This window comes from Chionomys nivalis, chromosome 2 (genome assembly GCF_950005125.1).
Source record: "Chionomys nivalis chromosome 2, mChiNiv1.1, whole genome shotgun sequence".
Classification (NCBI taxonomy): domain Eukaryota; kingdom Metazoa; phylum Chordata; class Mammalia; order Rodentia; family Cricetidae; genus Chionomys; species Chionomys nivalis.
In genome coordinates, this window is record NC_080087.1 from 35,028,187 (window position 1) to 35,043,864 (window position 15,678).

A 15,678-nucleotide genomic window follows, 5' to 3' on the forward strand; every position below is an offset into this window, starting at 1 on the left:
AGAAATATAATCAGACCAGATTAAAACACATCAAATGCTCATGTTTAATCAATGTTGCACTCTTGGGTGGCCGGGAGAGCATGGCAAGGGAGAGAGATACAGAAGGGGGATCCACACAAACCCCAAAACCACGTGTTCTTCTTTCCAGTGAAAGCCTAAATAGCCTGGGGAGTGGTCCTGACCTTTCCCGGGGAGGGGTCAGCGCTTGGCAGGCCGAGAGCTGGAGTCCAAGCCAGGGCAACTGCCAGGCCAGGCTTCCAGTCCCCCAGACTTCTTGGATATAGGGGCGTTAGAGGGCTGGGGGACACACCCAGCTTAATATTACAGTAATGAAAATGGAATAAAATTTGAATAAATATCTATTTATACTTAGAAGTTTTTGTTTATTTATTGAGGGTTTTTTTTTTTTTTTTTTTTTTTTTTATTTTGAGACAGGATCTCACTGTGTAGCTAGCCTGGGATTCACTGTGTAGCCAGGACTGGCCTTCAATTCCAGATCTGTCTGCCTTAGCCTGTTGCATACTGGGATTACAGGCATGTACCACCATGCCTAACTTATTTCAACACTTTTTAAAATGAGCTATATTCTGGTCTTGAGGATGAAAATGTCCTGTTTAGTGGATAATTTGTCTTCTTTCTTTCTTTCTTTCTTTCTTTCTTTCTTTCTTTCTTTCTTTCTTTCTTTCTTTCTTTCTCTCTTTCTTTTTAGCCAAACACAGCCTCAAGTGCAGGTTCAAGATGAAGAAATTACAGAGGATGACCTCCGCCTTATTCACGAGAGGGAGTCTTCAATCAGGCAGCTGGAAGTAAGCCCCACAGCCTGACCCTTCTGCCTCTGTCTCTGAGCATTTTCACAGACCTGGATGATGCCGGGGAAGAACACGCTAAGAACATCTGTCAGTTTGGTGAAATTTCTAGTACAGCATTTGGAATATTCCTGTTTAAGAACTTACACTGTTGGTGCTAGGGCGAGAGGCCATGATTCTTTCACATTGTTAAATCATTCACAGCTCTCCTTCGCGTTGAGAAAATACAGTTCTAGAAGTAAGCATCTGTCCAGGGACTCTGGGAAACTGACATCCGTCAGCACACACACACCATCCCTCCATGAGTAAGATGTTTACAGAAGCATGGAAAGAACTGTGTTAGGGTGTCTGCTGTATCAGAGATGAAGGATTTCTTAAGTTGTAGTTCCTGTGGAAGTGATCCAGCCCCCCACCCACCCCCCCCACACACAATGGGCTAATACTAGTTACCAGTGGCTACAGTTCACTGAATGTCTTCCATGTGTCAAGGCACTGTGATAATTGTTAATTTTCTCATTCTGTCCTCATAAAAGTTCCTTATACTTGCTAACTATGTCATTATCACTAACACTTTACAGATGGGGAAACTAAGGCCCTGATAGGCATGCAAAATCCTTATGTACTTAAATAAAGAGAGTCTTTAATTGGAACGAAGAAATAGGTATCTATTGAAGAAAAATAAGGCTATAGTTTCTTTAGCCAATAAATTTATAATTTGTTTACCCACTAGTGACATTTATAATTTCACTATACTCTGTTGGGTATTCAAATTTATTAATGTAGGACTTTACATTTATACCTAATGTTTTATTCATTGAAATTGTCAAATTGATGGGTGATTGTTTTATTGAAATATAAGAATATCAATATTCTTTAAAACATATTTCATTTAACAAGAAAGCTTGTCAGGTTGGACTTAGTACCCCATGGCCTTCTTCCATTATAGGTCCTCAATTCCATCCTACCTTACTTGATACAGCAAGTGTCACAGATTTACTTTGGACAACTAGTGACCATACAGGAGCTCTTTTGTTAGGGTTGCTTAGAGTAGTATATTTTTTGATGCTCCCAAAGTTTATATATTGCTTCTAAATGCATATTATATATGTATGTATAGGGATAAATTTCTTCCTTTCTTTTCCTTTTGAATTTTCTCATTTGTAGGAATGGGGACTAAATTTCTAATCATGCTTAATAATGCATGCTTTTTTGTCTTAGGCTGATATTATGGACATTAATGAAATATTCAAAGACTTGGGAATGATGATTCATGAGCAAGGAGATGTGATTGGTAAGTCCTGCTGGTGTGGACTGTGAGGCGGGAACAAGTTACCCGAGTTCACCCGCAGCAGCTTTCTCAAGCAAGAAACCACTTCCTTTCTGTCCCTTAGGGCTCCTCTGAAATCAAAAGCATAGTCTCTACGGGGAGTTTGCTGCCTTGTCTCTGTTTGCGATCCTGCTGGTTGAAGCAAGTTTGACTTGCTTCCTAAACTAGGAGCTTACTCAGGACCTCCTGCTGCTGAGTCCCTGAGTCTCGCTGGCCCCCTAGCCTACTTCCGGGGCCTCAGTTTCCTTTTTATCCATATCTGGTGCCCATCATGCTGAGGACTGGGGGAACTCATGATATTTTTAGCTGTGTATATTGTCTTGCTTTATGAGAAATAGTTAGCTATTTGCCTTGTCATTAGTCTGACCAACTATCAAATAGTTTTTCATAGACTAGTGTAGCTCATTTAGATGATAGGGTACTGAGACCCTTGGCATTAAAGCTTTAGGTTTGGGATGTAACCATGGAAATGGGTGGGTGGGAGCTGGAGGGAGAGTCCAGTGGGTAAGAGCTCTTGTGCAGACACAGGGATCTGAGATCAGAGTCCACAGGAGAGAAAGCCTGCTGTAGCAACAGATGTTCCTGACCCCGGAACTGTGAAGCGCAAAGGTAGGATCTTTGAGGTTTGCTCTCTGTAAACTTCAGGTTCAGTGAGGGACCCTCTCTCCAAGAAACAAGGTGGGAACTGATAGAACAGGACACCAGACGTCCTTCTTTGGCCTCTGTACACACAGGTGCATGTACAGAAATACACGTATGCACACACACACATACACACACACACCGCACACAGTATAGTAAGGCTGGAGAGATGGCTCAGCTGGTAAAATAGCTTGGTTCTCAAACCTTGACAGCCTGAGTTCAGATCCTTAGTACCTATATAAAAAGATTGAGTAAAATGTGGGCACCTGCTACCCATGTCCTAATCTTAGAACTAAAGAGGCAGAAACAAGGGCATGCCTAGAGCTCATTGACCAGTTATTCTTGCTGAATTAATGAGCTCTAGATTTACTGAGAGGCTCAGTCTCAAAAAGTCATGAGAAAGACATCTGAGGAAGATACTGGAAGTCAACCTATGGCCTCCACACCCGTGTGCACAAGGATGTGCACACCAGATATGTACACACACAGACACAGACACACAGAGTAAGTGGTCAGTTTATAAAGAGACCAGGGTATTGGTTAAAAGGGCTCAGCATCAAATAATGCAGTCACGAGCTGTGACACTCTGAGAAGGATGGGAAAGAACATCCCTGAGTCAGGGCTCAAGGCCTGAAGAAGCTACGAGACCTCTGAGTGTCTGCTGCCAGGGAGGGCTGGAAGAGTATGACACAATGACCTTTAAAACTAAGAGTCGTAGGGAGGAGCAAAAGCCTTCAGTCCACAAGTCAGTCTCTGTTCCACCGCGGGGTTAGAGTAAAGCAGAAAGGAGGGCCCGTGGGTGGGAACTACACTTCACTGCAGTCAGGTTAGTGAAAACAGAACAAATTAAAGTTACCAGATTTTTGCTGTGAAGTTGACCTCTGTACCTTGCAAATAGGTGGAGCATTGTGTTTAGGTGAATGATTTGAGGTGAGTTGCAATACAGAAAGAAATACAAAGCTGAGGAACACTAAGAACAAGCAGGACAGTTTGAATAAATAAATATACAAAGGACTCAACTCTAGTGTTTAGGTCCTTCCTTGGTCCTGAGGGGACTGTTCTTTGGGAAGCTGAGGTAGCTTTTTTCCTATGTGATGACGAAAGTCTTTGGGCCTAGGGAGAAGAGGGTTGATCTGTTTTGCACATTGGTCTTGAGATAGTGCAAGCTCTAGGGTTAGAAATCAATAGGAGCTTGTGCTGTGCTGATCTGATATTTGCAAAATGGCAGTACCTTTGTTGGGTCCAGTAGAGCTAGAGAAGGTGATTAAGGTCATTATTTATACATTTGTATATTGGTTGCATTATGTCTTTTCCTTCATTGTCTGCTGAAGGAAATTTGCTGGTTTATTATTGGCACATCAATTCGTGTTCAACAGTCCTGTGTGTGCATTTTATTTTAAAGACAGCATAGAAGCCAATGTAGAAAGTGCAGAGGTACACGTTCAACAGGCGAACCAACAGCTGTCGAGAGCAGCAGATTATCAGGTAAGGTTAACTGTGATCCATTTTCTTACAGCTTAAGAGGTTTGACTCATACTTGAAGTAGCTGTGTATTCTGTGGAAGGGGAGGATCAGAATGTGCCAGTCAATGTAAATTGGTTTGGACATGTTTATTCTCACATTGATCACAGAGTTAGGAAATCAGGAGGCTTGCAAGAGACTACCGCTTCATGCTTTTTCCCATTGTGCAGGTCCCTGCAAGCATCACGGGTGGCAGGGGAACAGTTCAGGAAAGGTGAAAATGAAATTCAGGTCAGCACAACTTAACTGGTACTGGATCAAAACCTTCTGGAGCCTGATGCTAAGCAGTTTATTTTTCACATAGTTAAACACAGTAAAACTTTGGGGGAAAGTTTCCATGTGAGAATTGTCACAGCAAAGTTTCAGGCGTGGCTACACCAAAGTTCATCTCTTTAGCAAAGTACCTGTGACCTTCACACAAGAATGAGTTATATTGACTGAGAAGCAGTGCCCAGGAGTTGGCCCTACAGAGGAAGGGTTTGTATTGTGTATAAAGATGGGTTCTATTGACGGATTCTACGAAGGCTGGCTTTACAGACCAGTGAAGATTACCAGGCAGTAACATTATCCATTCATATCTTTCTGCATGGAAAAGTGTCAGTTTCTTTCACTGAAGAAAAAACAAAATCTGTGAATTTAACAATGTGGGTTGTCTAGTGCTATCTGTAAGCTGTGCTCTCTGCATCCCATGATAGTCTCTGATGAGAGAGTGACGGCCCTACATACAAAGAGACCTCTTGGGTAGCCTTTCCCCTCATTTCCCATTCTTCCCTGTTACTTTTTATTTTTCATTTTTTTTTTTTTAAAGACAGAGTCTCTCTATGTAGCTCTGGCTATCCTGGAACTCAACACATAGACCAGGCTGCCCTTGAACTCAGAGCTCCACCTGTCTCTGCATTCCAAATGCTGGGATTAAAAGTGTGTATCACTCCTGTCTGACCCACCACTTTTTCTTTCTTGTCAGTGGTACTCCAGACTGAGTGACAGATGTCCTTGTACTAGAAAGGTCTCTCCAGGGTCTCTGGAAGCTATATTAGCTAGGAGTGGCATTAATCATTACATACTATGTCATCAAGTAGCAGAAACTTTTCAAATAGATATAAATTTGTTTCTCAAGGTAATCTCATTAACATGGGGAGTCCATATGTGTCTGAGAAATATAAATCTTGCTTCAGATACTATACAGATATTATTGCTGTGAACTATTAACAGTTGTACGGTTTGTAGATCTTTTTTCACTAAGAGTGAGGCAGATCTGTTCTGCAGCCTCTGAAGGCCGTCATAGCACACCATTGGTTCCCCTCTTACCACATCAGTTTTTGTTGCTGTTGTAATTACTCCTTTCTTGGACCTTGTAGCTACAATATTGTGCCTTACTAGATATTTTCCATTGCTTTTTACTTTCCTCTCTAACCTGGAAACTTAAGCGAGTGCCATTTTTTCCCCCACCAGGTAAACCACTGTGTATTTGGCACTAGGTAACACTGATGCATTCGGGGAGCTATTCTTTATCCTCTTGTCTAGGTGTTCTCAGTGTACCACTTAAACCAGTAGCTTTTCTTTTTTTCTCTCTTCTTTTGCATTGTGGGGGTTTGAAAGAGAACATGGAATCTAATCTAGGGCCTTGTACACCAAGCAAATGCTTTGCCACTGCACTATCTGTACCTGACATAGTTTCTTCTTTTATCTATCTATCTATCTATCTATCTATCTATCTATCTATCTATCTATCCATCCATCTATCTGTCAGTCTATCTATCTATCTTTTGGTAAATTTTATTATTTGTTTTATGTGCATTTTACTGCTCTAAAGGTGATTAAACGATTAAACCCAGGAGATTGAAGCTTGAGAATGAGGCGGACTAGAGTCTCGTGCAATAGCCAGCTTTATTCAGAGCACCAGGTGATTTATACTCGAGGTTAGGAACAATCACCCGAGCAAAGTGTACAATCTCAAGGTCAAGCCACACATGGCAAAACCATGTTTTTTCCGTCGAGGCATGTACACAAATAACAATAGCTGGGTGTAATGGATAATCTAAAGTAAACTGACTCCTACATGCTACACCCGGAGGAGCACAGAAGCTCATTCCAAGAAAAATTCCATGTTTTTTTTTTTTTTTGTAAGTAAGGTCATAAAACTCTTGTCTTGTTTCCTTGGTGTTTCCTCACAAGCACTCAGAATTCCCCTCCCACGATTCTATTCCTGGACTATGTTCTGACAGCGTGTGTTGGGGTTTTGCCTGCATATGTCTGTGCACTACATGCGTGAGTTACAGACAGTTGTGAGCTACCATGTGAGTGCTGGGAATTGAACCTGTGTCCTCTGGTAGAGTCGTCAGTGTTCTCAACCACCAAGCCATCTCTCCAGACCCAGTTTCTTCTTTCTTAAGCTCAACTATACTCCCAGGAATGCTACCCGCAATTACAAATAAAAAAAGCAACATTTATTCAAGAAAAATATTTCTTAAAATAAATGTGTTGTATAGGTTTTTAAGAAGAAAAATCGCAACCCCGAATGCCAGGGCTGCAAACTGTTTCTGAAGTAGACGAGTTTCTCTCCGCTCCTGTGGAGTGGCCTCACCATATCTGTCCCTGTGTCTTGTTCTTGTTTCTGCAGCGCAAATCCAGGAAAACCCTTTGCATCATCATTCTTATCCTCGTGGTCGGGATTGTGATTGTCTGTCTCATCATATGGGGACTGAAAGGCTGAATCGGGAAGGAATGGACCGCTGCATGACGTCGTCTAGGTTATGTAGGCAGATTCTCACGATCACTTTCTACCATTATTAAGGCTGTGGTGTAAAGGATGGTCCCTATCATACTATGTCATTTTTGTTGGGGGAAGGAGGTTCTTTTGGATTCGATCTGATAATTTCTAATTCTGAAGGTTTTTCTAAATACCATTGCTGGTATAGCATCCATGCTTTTTAGTTCAATGACTGTTGGATTTTGCTCACATTGTGTATGATGTTCATTTATAACTTATTTATATTGTTTGACTGAGTTTGGGGGATTATTTGATTGGTAGGTGTATTCTGCTTGCACCCCTGCATTGTGTAACATGAACCAGACTGTGCCATCTACTTTTTAAAATTCAGGTTTAAATTTGATTTGTCCAGCCACTATTCTCAGTATCAAAACCATATCATACCTACTTGTGTGCCAATCATTATTTATCTTTCATTATCAGATTGCATTTGTCCTCTCTGACTAGAACCCATGAACCAGTTCCGAGTGTGTATATACATTTCTGAGTATTGTGTAGGAAAGATGGATAGGATAGATTGTCTTCACATGTGGGCTGCTCAGTTCGATGTGTCCTGAGGAGTGCATAGGGACTGGAATGTTTGGTGTAACTTGGAGGAATTGCCTGAAAAATCTCCACCCATATCTATTCTGTTTAGATGCTAAAGATTCCAATTTCTTATTCACTGCACAGTCTTCATACTGTGGTTCTGCGTTCTACAGAATACTGATTAGATGTGTATCTTTGAGTCATCATCACAAAGTAACTTTCCCCCACTTGCAGATTTGGGACTTAATTTTTGCACAAGTTTTGACACTTAAATTTATAGTTTATTTAGAGTGTCATTCTGTTTTTTTTTTTTACCATATTTTATTAGAATAAGAATCAGATGTCTGCCAGTGAACTCACTTGCCTTTTAAAATCAATGTTGAATGCTGTAATCTGAATGCTGTAAAAGGGGTTATCTTGTTTAACATTTGTGTTTTCATAATGTCATGTTATAGCAGTTTGCTAGTGAAGGCGTCGTTTAATGTGGCAGGCTCTGGAACTTTTAAATGGGAACAAGTGAAATAGTAACTAAATAATTGTATCCTTGCAAGCAGAATAAAGATGATTTCGGAGATGCCTTCTAACTCTGACTCCTGGGGACTCCTTTTGTGCGACTTGGGTTCCCTCACATTCGCTGCTGAAGAAAACACGTGTGCTTTGTGGGGACATGGTCCACATTTCTGGATCACTGGTTAACGTTTTGAATTTCTGAGTATTAAATGAGTCATTTACTAATAAGTAGAAGTTGCCTCACATCTCAGTATAGCTTTCTTTGTTCGATAAAAGCGACAGCAGAAAATGGTTTTGTGAGAGATTGGTGGGAATGCGGAGGTTTTTCTGGTGCTAGAGTCAGACTGCTTCAGCCTCCTACAACATCATGGTTAGTATGGCCAATCCAAGGAGAGTTCGTGCAGATGCTGCCAGGTCAGTGCCTGCCCCCCAGGCCTGGTCCCACGTGGTCTTCTCTCCCAGATGTGCCTGGAGCATGCGCTGTGCCAGCCAGAGCTGCCCTCTTGTCGTTAGAGAGTTTTAGTGGCATCTGTGAACAGGTTTGTGCCAACTTTCCTTGCTAACAAAGTTTGTTTTCATGTAGCCCATGCCCGTTTTCTGCTGTGCCCTTCATAGCGAGTGCCCCACAACAGCAGAGCGCTTTCAAAAGCTGGGTGTCACCTTAGCCACTGTACTTAAGATTTGATCTTAAGTTATTGCTTTAGATGGGTCCTTGAACAGTGATCTAAGACAGCAACCTTAGCTGCTTGTATTCTTCTATAGAGCACTAATTTGAGGAAACATTTACAAGATATTTGGAACATAAAACCTAGTTTTGACTGAAAAAAATTTAAACACAAAATATAACAGAAGAGCTAATTGAGAAACCAAAAAGCTGGATGATTCCCTCGGGCCAGTTTTAGAATTCCTCTGAAATGTTGTCTTAATTTTTTTTTATTATTGAGAATTTCATATCAACATACAATGAAATCTGTTGTATGTCATATTTATCTGCTCCACTAACTGTGCCCATATTCTCTTCAACATGTTTCCATCCCAACTGTATGTGGTTTTTTCATTATTCATTTTACTTAATTTTTTATAGCTCACAAAGTCCTGTTAGGTACAGATGCGTGAGTGCGGAGCCCTCTCTGGGAGCATGGAATTCTACCCATGACCACATCCTTATCAAAGATCACCTCCACCCCTAGCAACTATAAGCTGCCACTAACTTCTCAGTAAGGGGTGGGAGGTGGAGATCGACCATCCTGCCTGTGGTAGTTTGGCGGGCTTGATCACGTGCCACTCTCGTGCAGGGGTTCCCAGCTGCTGTGAGTTCACAGGTATAGTGTGTCCAGAGCACAGCAGTGCACAGCTTCCCTCCCGTCTTCTGGCTCTCACACTTCAGCGCATCTTCACACTGGAAACTAAAGTGAGAGCTTTTGATGACTGAGTATGCCTGGATCTTATTAAAGCTGAAGGATTTCTCCCACTGAGTGCCATGTTGTTCAGTGTTCTCACACGGGACTGAGTGAGATTACCTGGCCTCTTAAATTGAATGACAGTCTCACATTAAAGTGTTTAGGTTGTTAAAATATAATAAAAAATACAATTTTGCAGAAGAGTTGATAGTGAAAGATTAAGTGTTCCCTTTGAATATAGTGCACTGTTTTTCAGTGGGAATGGTACCTCCTGTTATAGATGTGGACACAATCGGGGAGAAGGATGGAACAAGAAGCCACAAGCGCTGTCTGGAGGAGGTTGCCTGAGCATGCCAAGACCACAACAGCATTTGTAGAGGTGACTGCTAACACCACGCCTCGAAGATATCACCCTTGGGGCTAGTCATGGTCCTCACCACTTTTGGTAAAATTTTGTACCCAGAATGTTTTAAATATTGACATGTTTAGATAAATCTCTAATAAAAACAATATGTCTCAGTTCACTTTTGGCTCATGAAATGGGTTTTAGCAAAAAAAAAATCACTCAGAATATTTTGAACTTTGTATAGTTTTTGTTTCTTCATGCAGAGACGTGAAGTTCATGGTGAAAAATAAAAAGTCATTGGCACACGTAGAATTCAATTTGATGTTGACTTTGACTGGACAGTGTGTCAGCTGTTCCTGGGAATTGTCCTCCGTGCTGGAGCGAGCAGCCCCAAGAAGCTGTGTGTCTGTTAGGACAGCCGCATCCAGCAGTTTCTTTCTACTTCACTTCCTTGTGTTCCTCCCCTCAACAGTTTCTCAACAGATACTTGACTTAATTTGGCATCATTTGAGGTCAGCTTGTTGCCAGGGTTCTACATGTCTGGGCATAAAGACTATGAATGAACCAAATGAATATAGTCCTTTTTATTTGACATAGAAAAAAGCGCTTAGTATAGGGCTTGGGAATGCGGCTCAGTTGGCACAATGCTAATGTATCACTCACAAAGCCATGGGCTCAGTGGAATCGGAAGTGGAATCGGAATGATCAGAAGTTCAAGGCCATCTTCCGCTACAGTGAGTTTAAGGTCAGCCTGGGATACACTTTATGTATCATAAGAAAATGGTAGGAGGGAAGGGAAGAAAGGGAGTGCGCAAGGACTGGGACCACTGGGCACTTAAACAGTTGGCCATACTGCTCTAAGGACTGGACTCTCTTCTTGCTCCTATTGCCCACTCGTAAAGTGACTGAGTTCATTTTCTTTCCTCGTGAAGACCTCTGGAAAATCAAGTTTTCTAGAAAGAATCTGACAGTCCATCTGAAAAGCCACCAAACAGTTGCTCTTCTGTCTGAGGCTGGACTCGTATCTGGAATAACAGATCCCATGTATATAAGGCATTCACAGAATTACTGCTTCCAGTAGAGGGCAGAACTATGTAAGGAAGGAGGCAAGGAGAATTTAGAATCTATTGCAACGCAGTACCCTCAAACAAATGCAATGAGTATGTGCCTTGCAAAATATATCACAGTGTTTTAAATTGAGCTTTACCCCAACCTCAGCTGCTGTTGTTTTGTGCTTAGTGAAAAGGGGGCATAGAGGAAAATCCTCAGCCAGTCATCCATACTTGGAGTCCTGGTACTTGGGAAGCGAAAGCAGGAAGGTGGGGATTTAATACTAGCCTCCACTGATCACACAGAGAGGTCCAAGCCAGGTTGAACCCTGTGACCCTGTCTTAAAAACAACCAGAAAGTGGAGAGGGAGGAAGGAGGTAAGGGAGAGTGATGAGAGCAGGAAGAGCAAGGAAGGAAGAAGACTCATCCAATAGCTGATGCCCGCGTAAATTCCTGCCTTTCACATATTCCATCAACGTGCTGCTTTTAAAACATTGTCTTCTAATCATTTTATTGTGATTGACACACCCACCAAAATGGGATTCACACACACACACACACACACACACACACACAGAGTTAACCAATGAGCATTACTATCTAAGTAATTCTAATTTTAAACACTAAAATCCGACCCTGTTGCTTCTGGCAGGGTTTTAAGAATTCAGCCATTTAATTACTCAGACTGGGCTCCTGTAGGCCATGTAGTGACAGCATTTTTTTTTCATGTGAGTGGTAAAAGTTTTCAAAACCAGATTTCCTGTGCCAGCACTGAGTGTACAACACCCCTACTTGTTTTCAAAACCAGATTTCCTGTGCCAGCACTGCGTGTACAACACCCCTACTTGTTTTCAAAACCAGATTTCCTGTGCCTGCCCTGCATGCATAACACCCCTACTTGTATTCAAGAGAGTCCTCTAGAACTGAACCGAGTATTTAAATAAACTTGAAAGAGCATCACTTCCCACTTGGACCAACCCAAAATACAAAGTTTCAAGTGTTTACGGTAAGGAGCGCTCGACAGTAGTTGCCCCTCCAAAGACTGTGGGCATGGGCAGAGTGTTCAGAGATGAACTCACTGAGCCTCTGCTGAGGTGTGCTGGCTCCTGCTCTCTCTTCAGAATGCCTGCTTCGTATCAACAATTTAACAGTAGAACTGGGATCTGAACTCTGACAAAGAAGAGGAGTCTAAAAGTCGGGGATCTAACCCAAGTAATGTGGAAGACTTATTCTTCTTAAAATCTTGCATCACTAAAGAAGAAGTGGTGAAGCTTCCAGGTCCAAGCCGGTCTTTCCATCAGTGGGGATTCAGGAAATATAGCATGTTTTAATGAGGAATGCATTATGATTTAGTTCACTTTTCAAAACTAGGTGCTATGGCTCTTTTGGGTTTGTATGAAGGTGCCTTAGTTTCTTTCTTTTTTTTCTTTTTTTTTTTTTTGTTTTGGTTTTTCGAGACAGGTTTCTCTGTCTCTATCTCGATCCATCGCCAGATGAAGGTACTAAGGTGATATGTAAGATATTCATCAGTATAGGATAGGGTCATTTCAGGTTCCCTCTCCTCAGTTGCCCAAGGTACCAGCTGGGGACATCTCCCTGGACACCTGCAAGCCCCTCTAGAGTCAAGTCTCTTGCAAACCCTAAGATGGCTCCCATAATTAGGATATATATTTCTCTGCTCCCATATTCACCCTTCCTATATCCCAACCATCCCATTCCCCCAAGCTCCCCCCATCCTCCCCTTCTCACGTTTCTCACCCCATTTGCCCTTAGCCCCATGCCCCGTCACCCACAAGTTCCCAGTTTTTGCCCGGTAATCTTGTCTACTTCCTCTATCCAGGCGGATGACTATACGTTTTTCTTTGGGTTCACTTTCTTATTTAACTTCTCTAGGATCACAAATTATATGCTCAATGTCCATTATTTATGGCTAGAAACCAATTATGAGTGAGTACATCCCATGTTCCTCTTTTTGGGTCTGGGATACCTCACTCAGGATAGTGTTTTCTATTTCCATCCATTTGCATGCAAAATTCAGGAAATCATTGTTTTTTTTTTTACCGCTGAGTAGTACTCTAATATGTATATATTCCACACTTTCTTCATCCATTCTTCCATTAAAGGGCATCTAGGTTGTTTCCAGGTTCTGGCTATTACAAACAATGCTGCTATGAACATAGTTGAACAGATACTTTTGTCATATGATAGGGCATCTCTTGGGTATATTCCCAATAGTGGTATTACTGGATCTTGGGGTAGGTTGATCCCAAATTTCCTGAGAAATCGCCACACTGATTTCCAGAGTGGTTGCACAAGTTTGCATTCCCACCAGCAATGGATGAGTGTGCCCCTGACTCCACAACCTCTCCAGCAAAGTACGAGCTGTGGGCCTCTTCCCACAGCCCGGCTCATGGCTGCCTAGCTAGCTTATGCCCCAAAATAATGACACACAAACTGTATTCTTTTAAACACTGCTTGGCCCATTTCTATTCATGTATGTAGCACCCCAAGGAGCGCTTACCGGGAAGATTCTAGCCTACGTCCATCCTGGGTCGGAGCTTTATCGCGTCTGCTCTAGAGAGGAGAGCATGGCGTCTGCTCCAGAGAGCAGAGCTGTCGAGTCTGAGCTCACTTCCTCTTCCTCCCAGCATTCTATTCTGTTTACTCCACCTATCTAAATTCTGCCCTATCAGATGGGCCAAGGCAGTTTCTTTATTAGCCAATGACCTTCCTCCATCACTATCATTGGTGTTTTTGATTTTAGCCATTGTGACAGGTGTAAGATGGTATCTCAAAGTTGTTTTAATTTACATTTCCCTTATCGCTAAAGAGGTTGAGCATGACCTTAAGTGTCTTTTGGCCATTTGAATTTCTTCTGTTGAGAATTCTCTGTTCAGTTCAGTGCCCCATTTTTTTATTGGGTTAATTAGCATTTTAAAGTCTAGTTTCTTGAGTTCTTTATATATTTTGGAGATCAGACCTTTGTCTGTTGCAGGGTTGGTGAAGAACTTCTCCCAGTCAGTGGGTTGCCTTTTTGTCTTAGTGACAGTGTCCTTTGCTTTACAGAAGCTTCTCAGTTTCAGTAGGTTCCATTTATTCAATGTTGTCCTTAATGTCTGTGTTGCTGGGGATATATGTAGGAAGTGATCTCCTGTACCCATATGTTGTAGAGTACTTCCCACTTTTTCTTCTATCAGGTTCAGAGTGTTCAGACTGATATTGAGGTCTTTAATCCATTTGGACTTGAGTTTTGTGCATGGCGATAGATATGGATCTATTTTCATTCTTCTACAGGTTGACAACCAGTTCTGCCAGCACCATTTGTTGAAGATGCTTTCTTTCTTCCATTGAATACTTTTAGCTCCTTTATCAAAAATCAGGTGTTCATATGTTTGTGGGTTAAAATCAGGGTCTTCTACTTGATTCCATTGGTCAACTTCTCTGTTTTTATGCCAATACCAAGCTGTTTTCAACACTGAAGTTCTGTAATAGAGCTTGAAGTCAGGGATGGCAGTGCCTCCAGACGATCCTTTATTATATAAGATTGTTTTGGCTATCCTGTTTTTTTTTTCATATAAAGTTGATTATTGTCCTCTCAAGATCTGTGAAGAATTTTGATGGGATTTTAATGGGGATTGCATTGAATCTATAAATTGCCCTTGGTAGAATTGCCATTTTTACTATGTTGATCCTCCCAATCCAAGAGCAAGGGAGATCCTTCCATTTTCTGGTATCCTCCTCAATTTCTTTCTTCAAAGACTTAAAGTTCTTGTCAAATAGATCCTTCACTTCCTTGGCTAGAGTTACCCCAAGATATTTTATGCTATTTGTGGCTATCGTGAAGGATGATGCTTCTCTGATTTCCCTCTCTGCTTCCTTATCCTTTGTGTATAGGAGGGCAACTGATTTTTTGGAATTGATCTTGTATCCTGCCAGGCTACTAAAAGTGTTTATCAGCTGTAGGAGTTCTTTGCTGGAGTTTTTGGGGTCGCTTATGTACACTATCATATCGTCTGCAAATAATGAAAGTTTAACTTCTTCCTTTCCAATTTGAATCCCTTTGATCCCCTTATGTTGTCTTATTGCTATCACTAGAATTTCAAGAACTATATTGAAGAGGTATGGAGAGAGTGGACAGCCTTGTCGTGTTCCTGAATTTAGTGGAATAGCTTTGAGTTTCTCTCCATTTAATTTGATGTTAGCTGTCGGCATGCTATAAATAGCTTTTATTATAGTTAGGTACAACCCTTGCATCCCTAATCTCTCTAAGACCTTTATCATAAAGGGATGTTGAATTTTGTCAAATGCTTTTTCAGCATCTAATTAAATGATCATATGGTTTTTATCTTTCAGTTTATTTATATGATGGATTACATTGATAGATTTTTGTGTGTTGAACCAGCCCTGCATCTCTGGGATGAAGCCTACTTGATCATAATGGATAATTTTTGTAATGTGTTCTTGGATTCAGTTTGCCAGTATTTTATTGAGTATTTTTGCATCGATGTTCATGAGTGAGGTTGGCCTGTAGTTCTCTTTCTTGGTTGGGTCTTTGTGTGTTTTTGGTATCAGAGTAACTGCAGCTTCATAAAAGGAATTTGGCAATGACTTCTCTATTTCTATATTGTGAAATACATTAAGGAGTATAGGTATTAGGTCTTCTTGGAAGTTCTGGTAGAATTCTGCATTGAAGCCATCTGGACCTGGGCTTTTTTTCGTAGGGAGGTTTTTTATAACAACTTCTAATTCTTCGCGACTAACAGGTCTATTTAGATTGT

The 15,678-nt window shown here is 41.4% G+C and overlaps 1 protein-coding gene across 1 annotated transcript in view; it reads left to right on the forward strand.

The window, feature by feature from the left end:
• Stx7 (syntaxin 7) overlaps positions 1-10,060 on the forward strand; it is a 41,525-nt gene extending 31,465 nt beyond the window's left edge. Inside the window, exons 7-10 of the mRNA XM_057762285.1 lie at positions 710-806; positions 2,025-2,097; positions 4,178-4,260; positions 6,917-10,060. Of these exons, the coding sequence (XP_057618268.1) occupies positions 710-806; positions 2,025-2,097; positions 4,178-4,260; positions 6,917-7,009 (346 nt within the window). The 3' untranslated portion in view covers positions 7,010-10,060. The remainder of the gene's footprint in view (positions 1-709; positions 807-2,024; positions 2,098-4,177; positions 4,261-6,916) is intronic.
• The last annotated feature ends 5,618 nt before the right edge of the window (positions 10,061-15,678 follow it).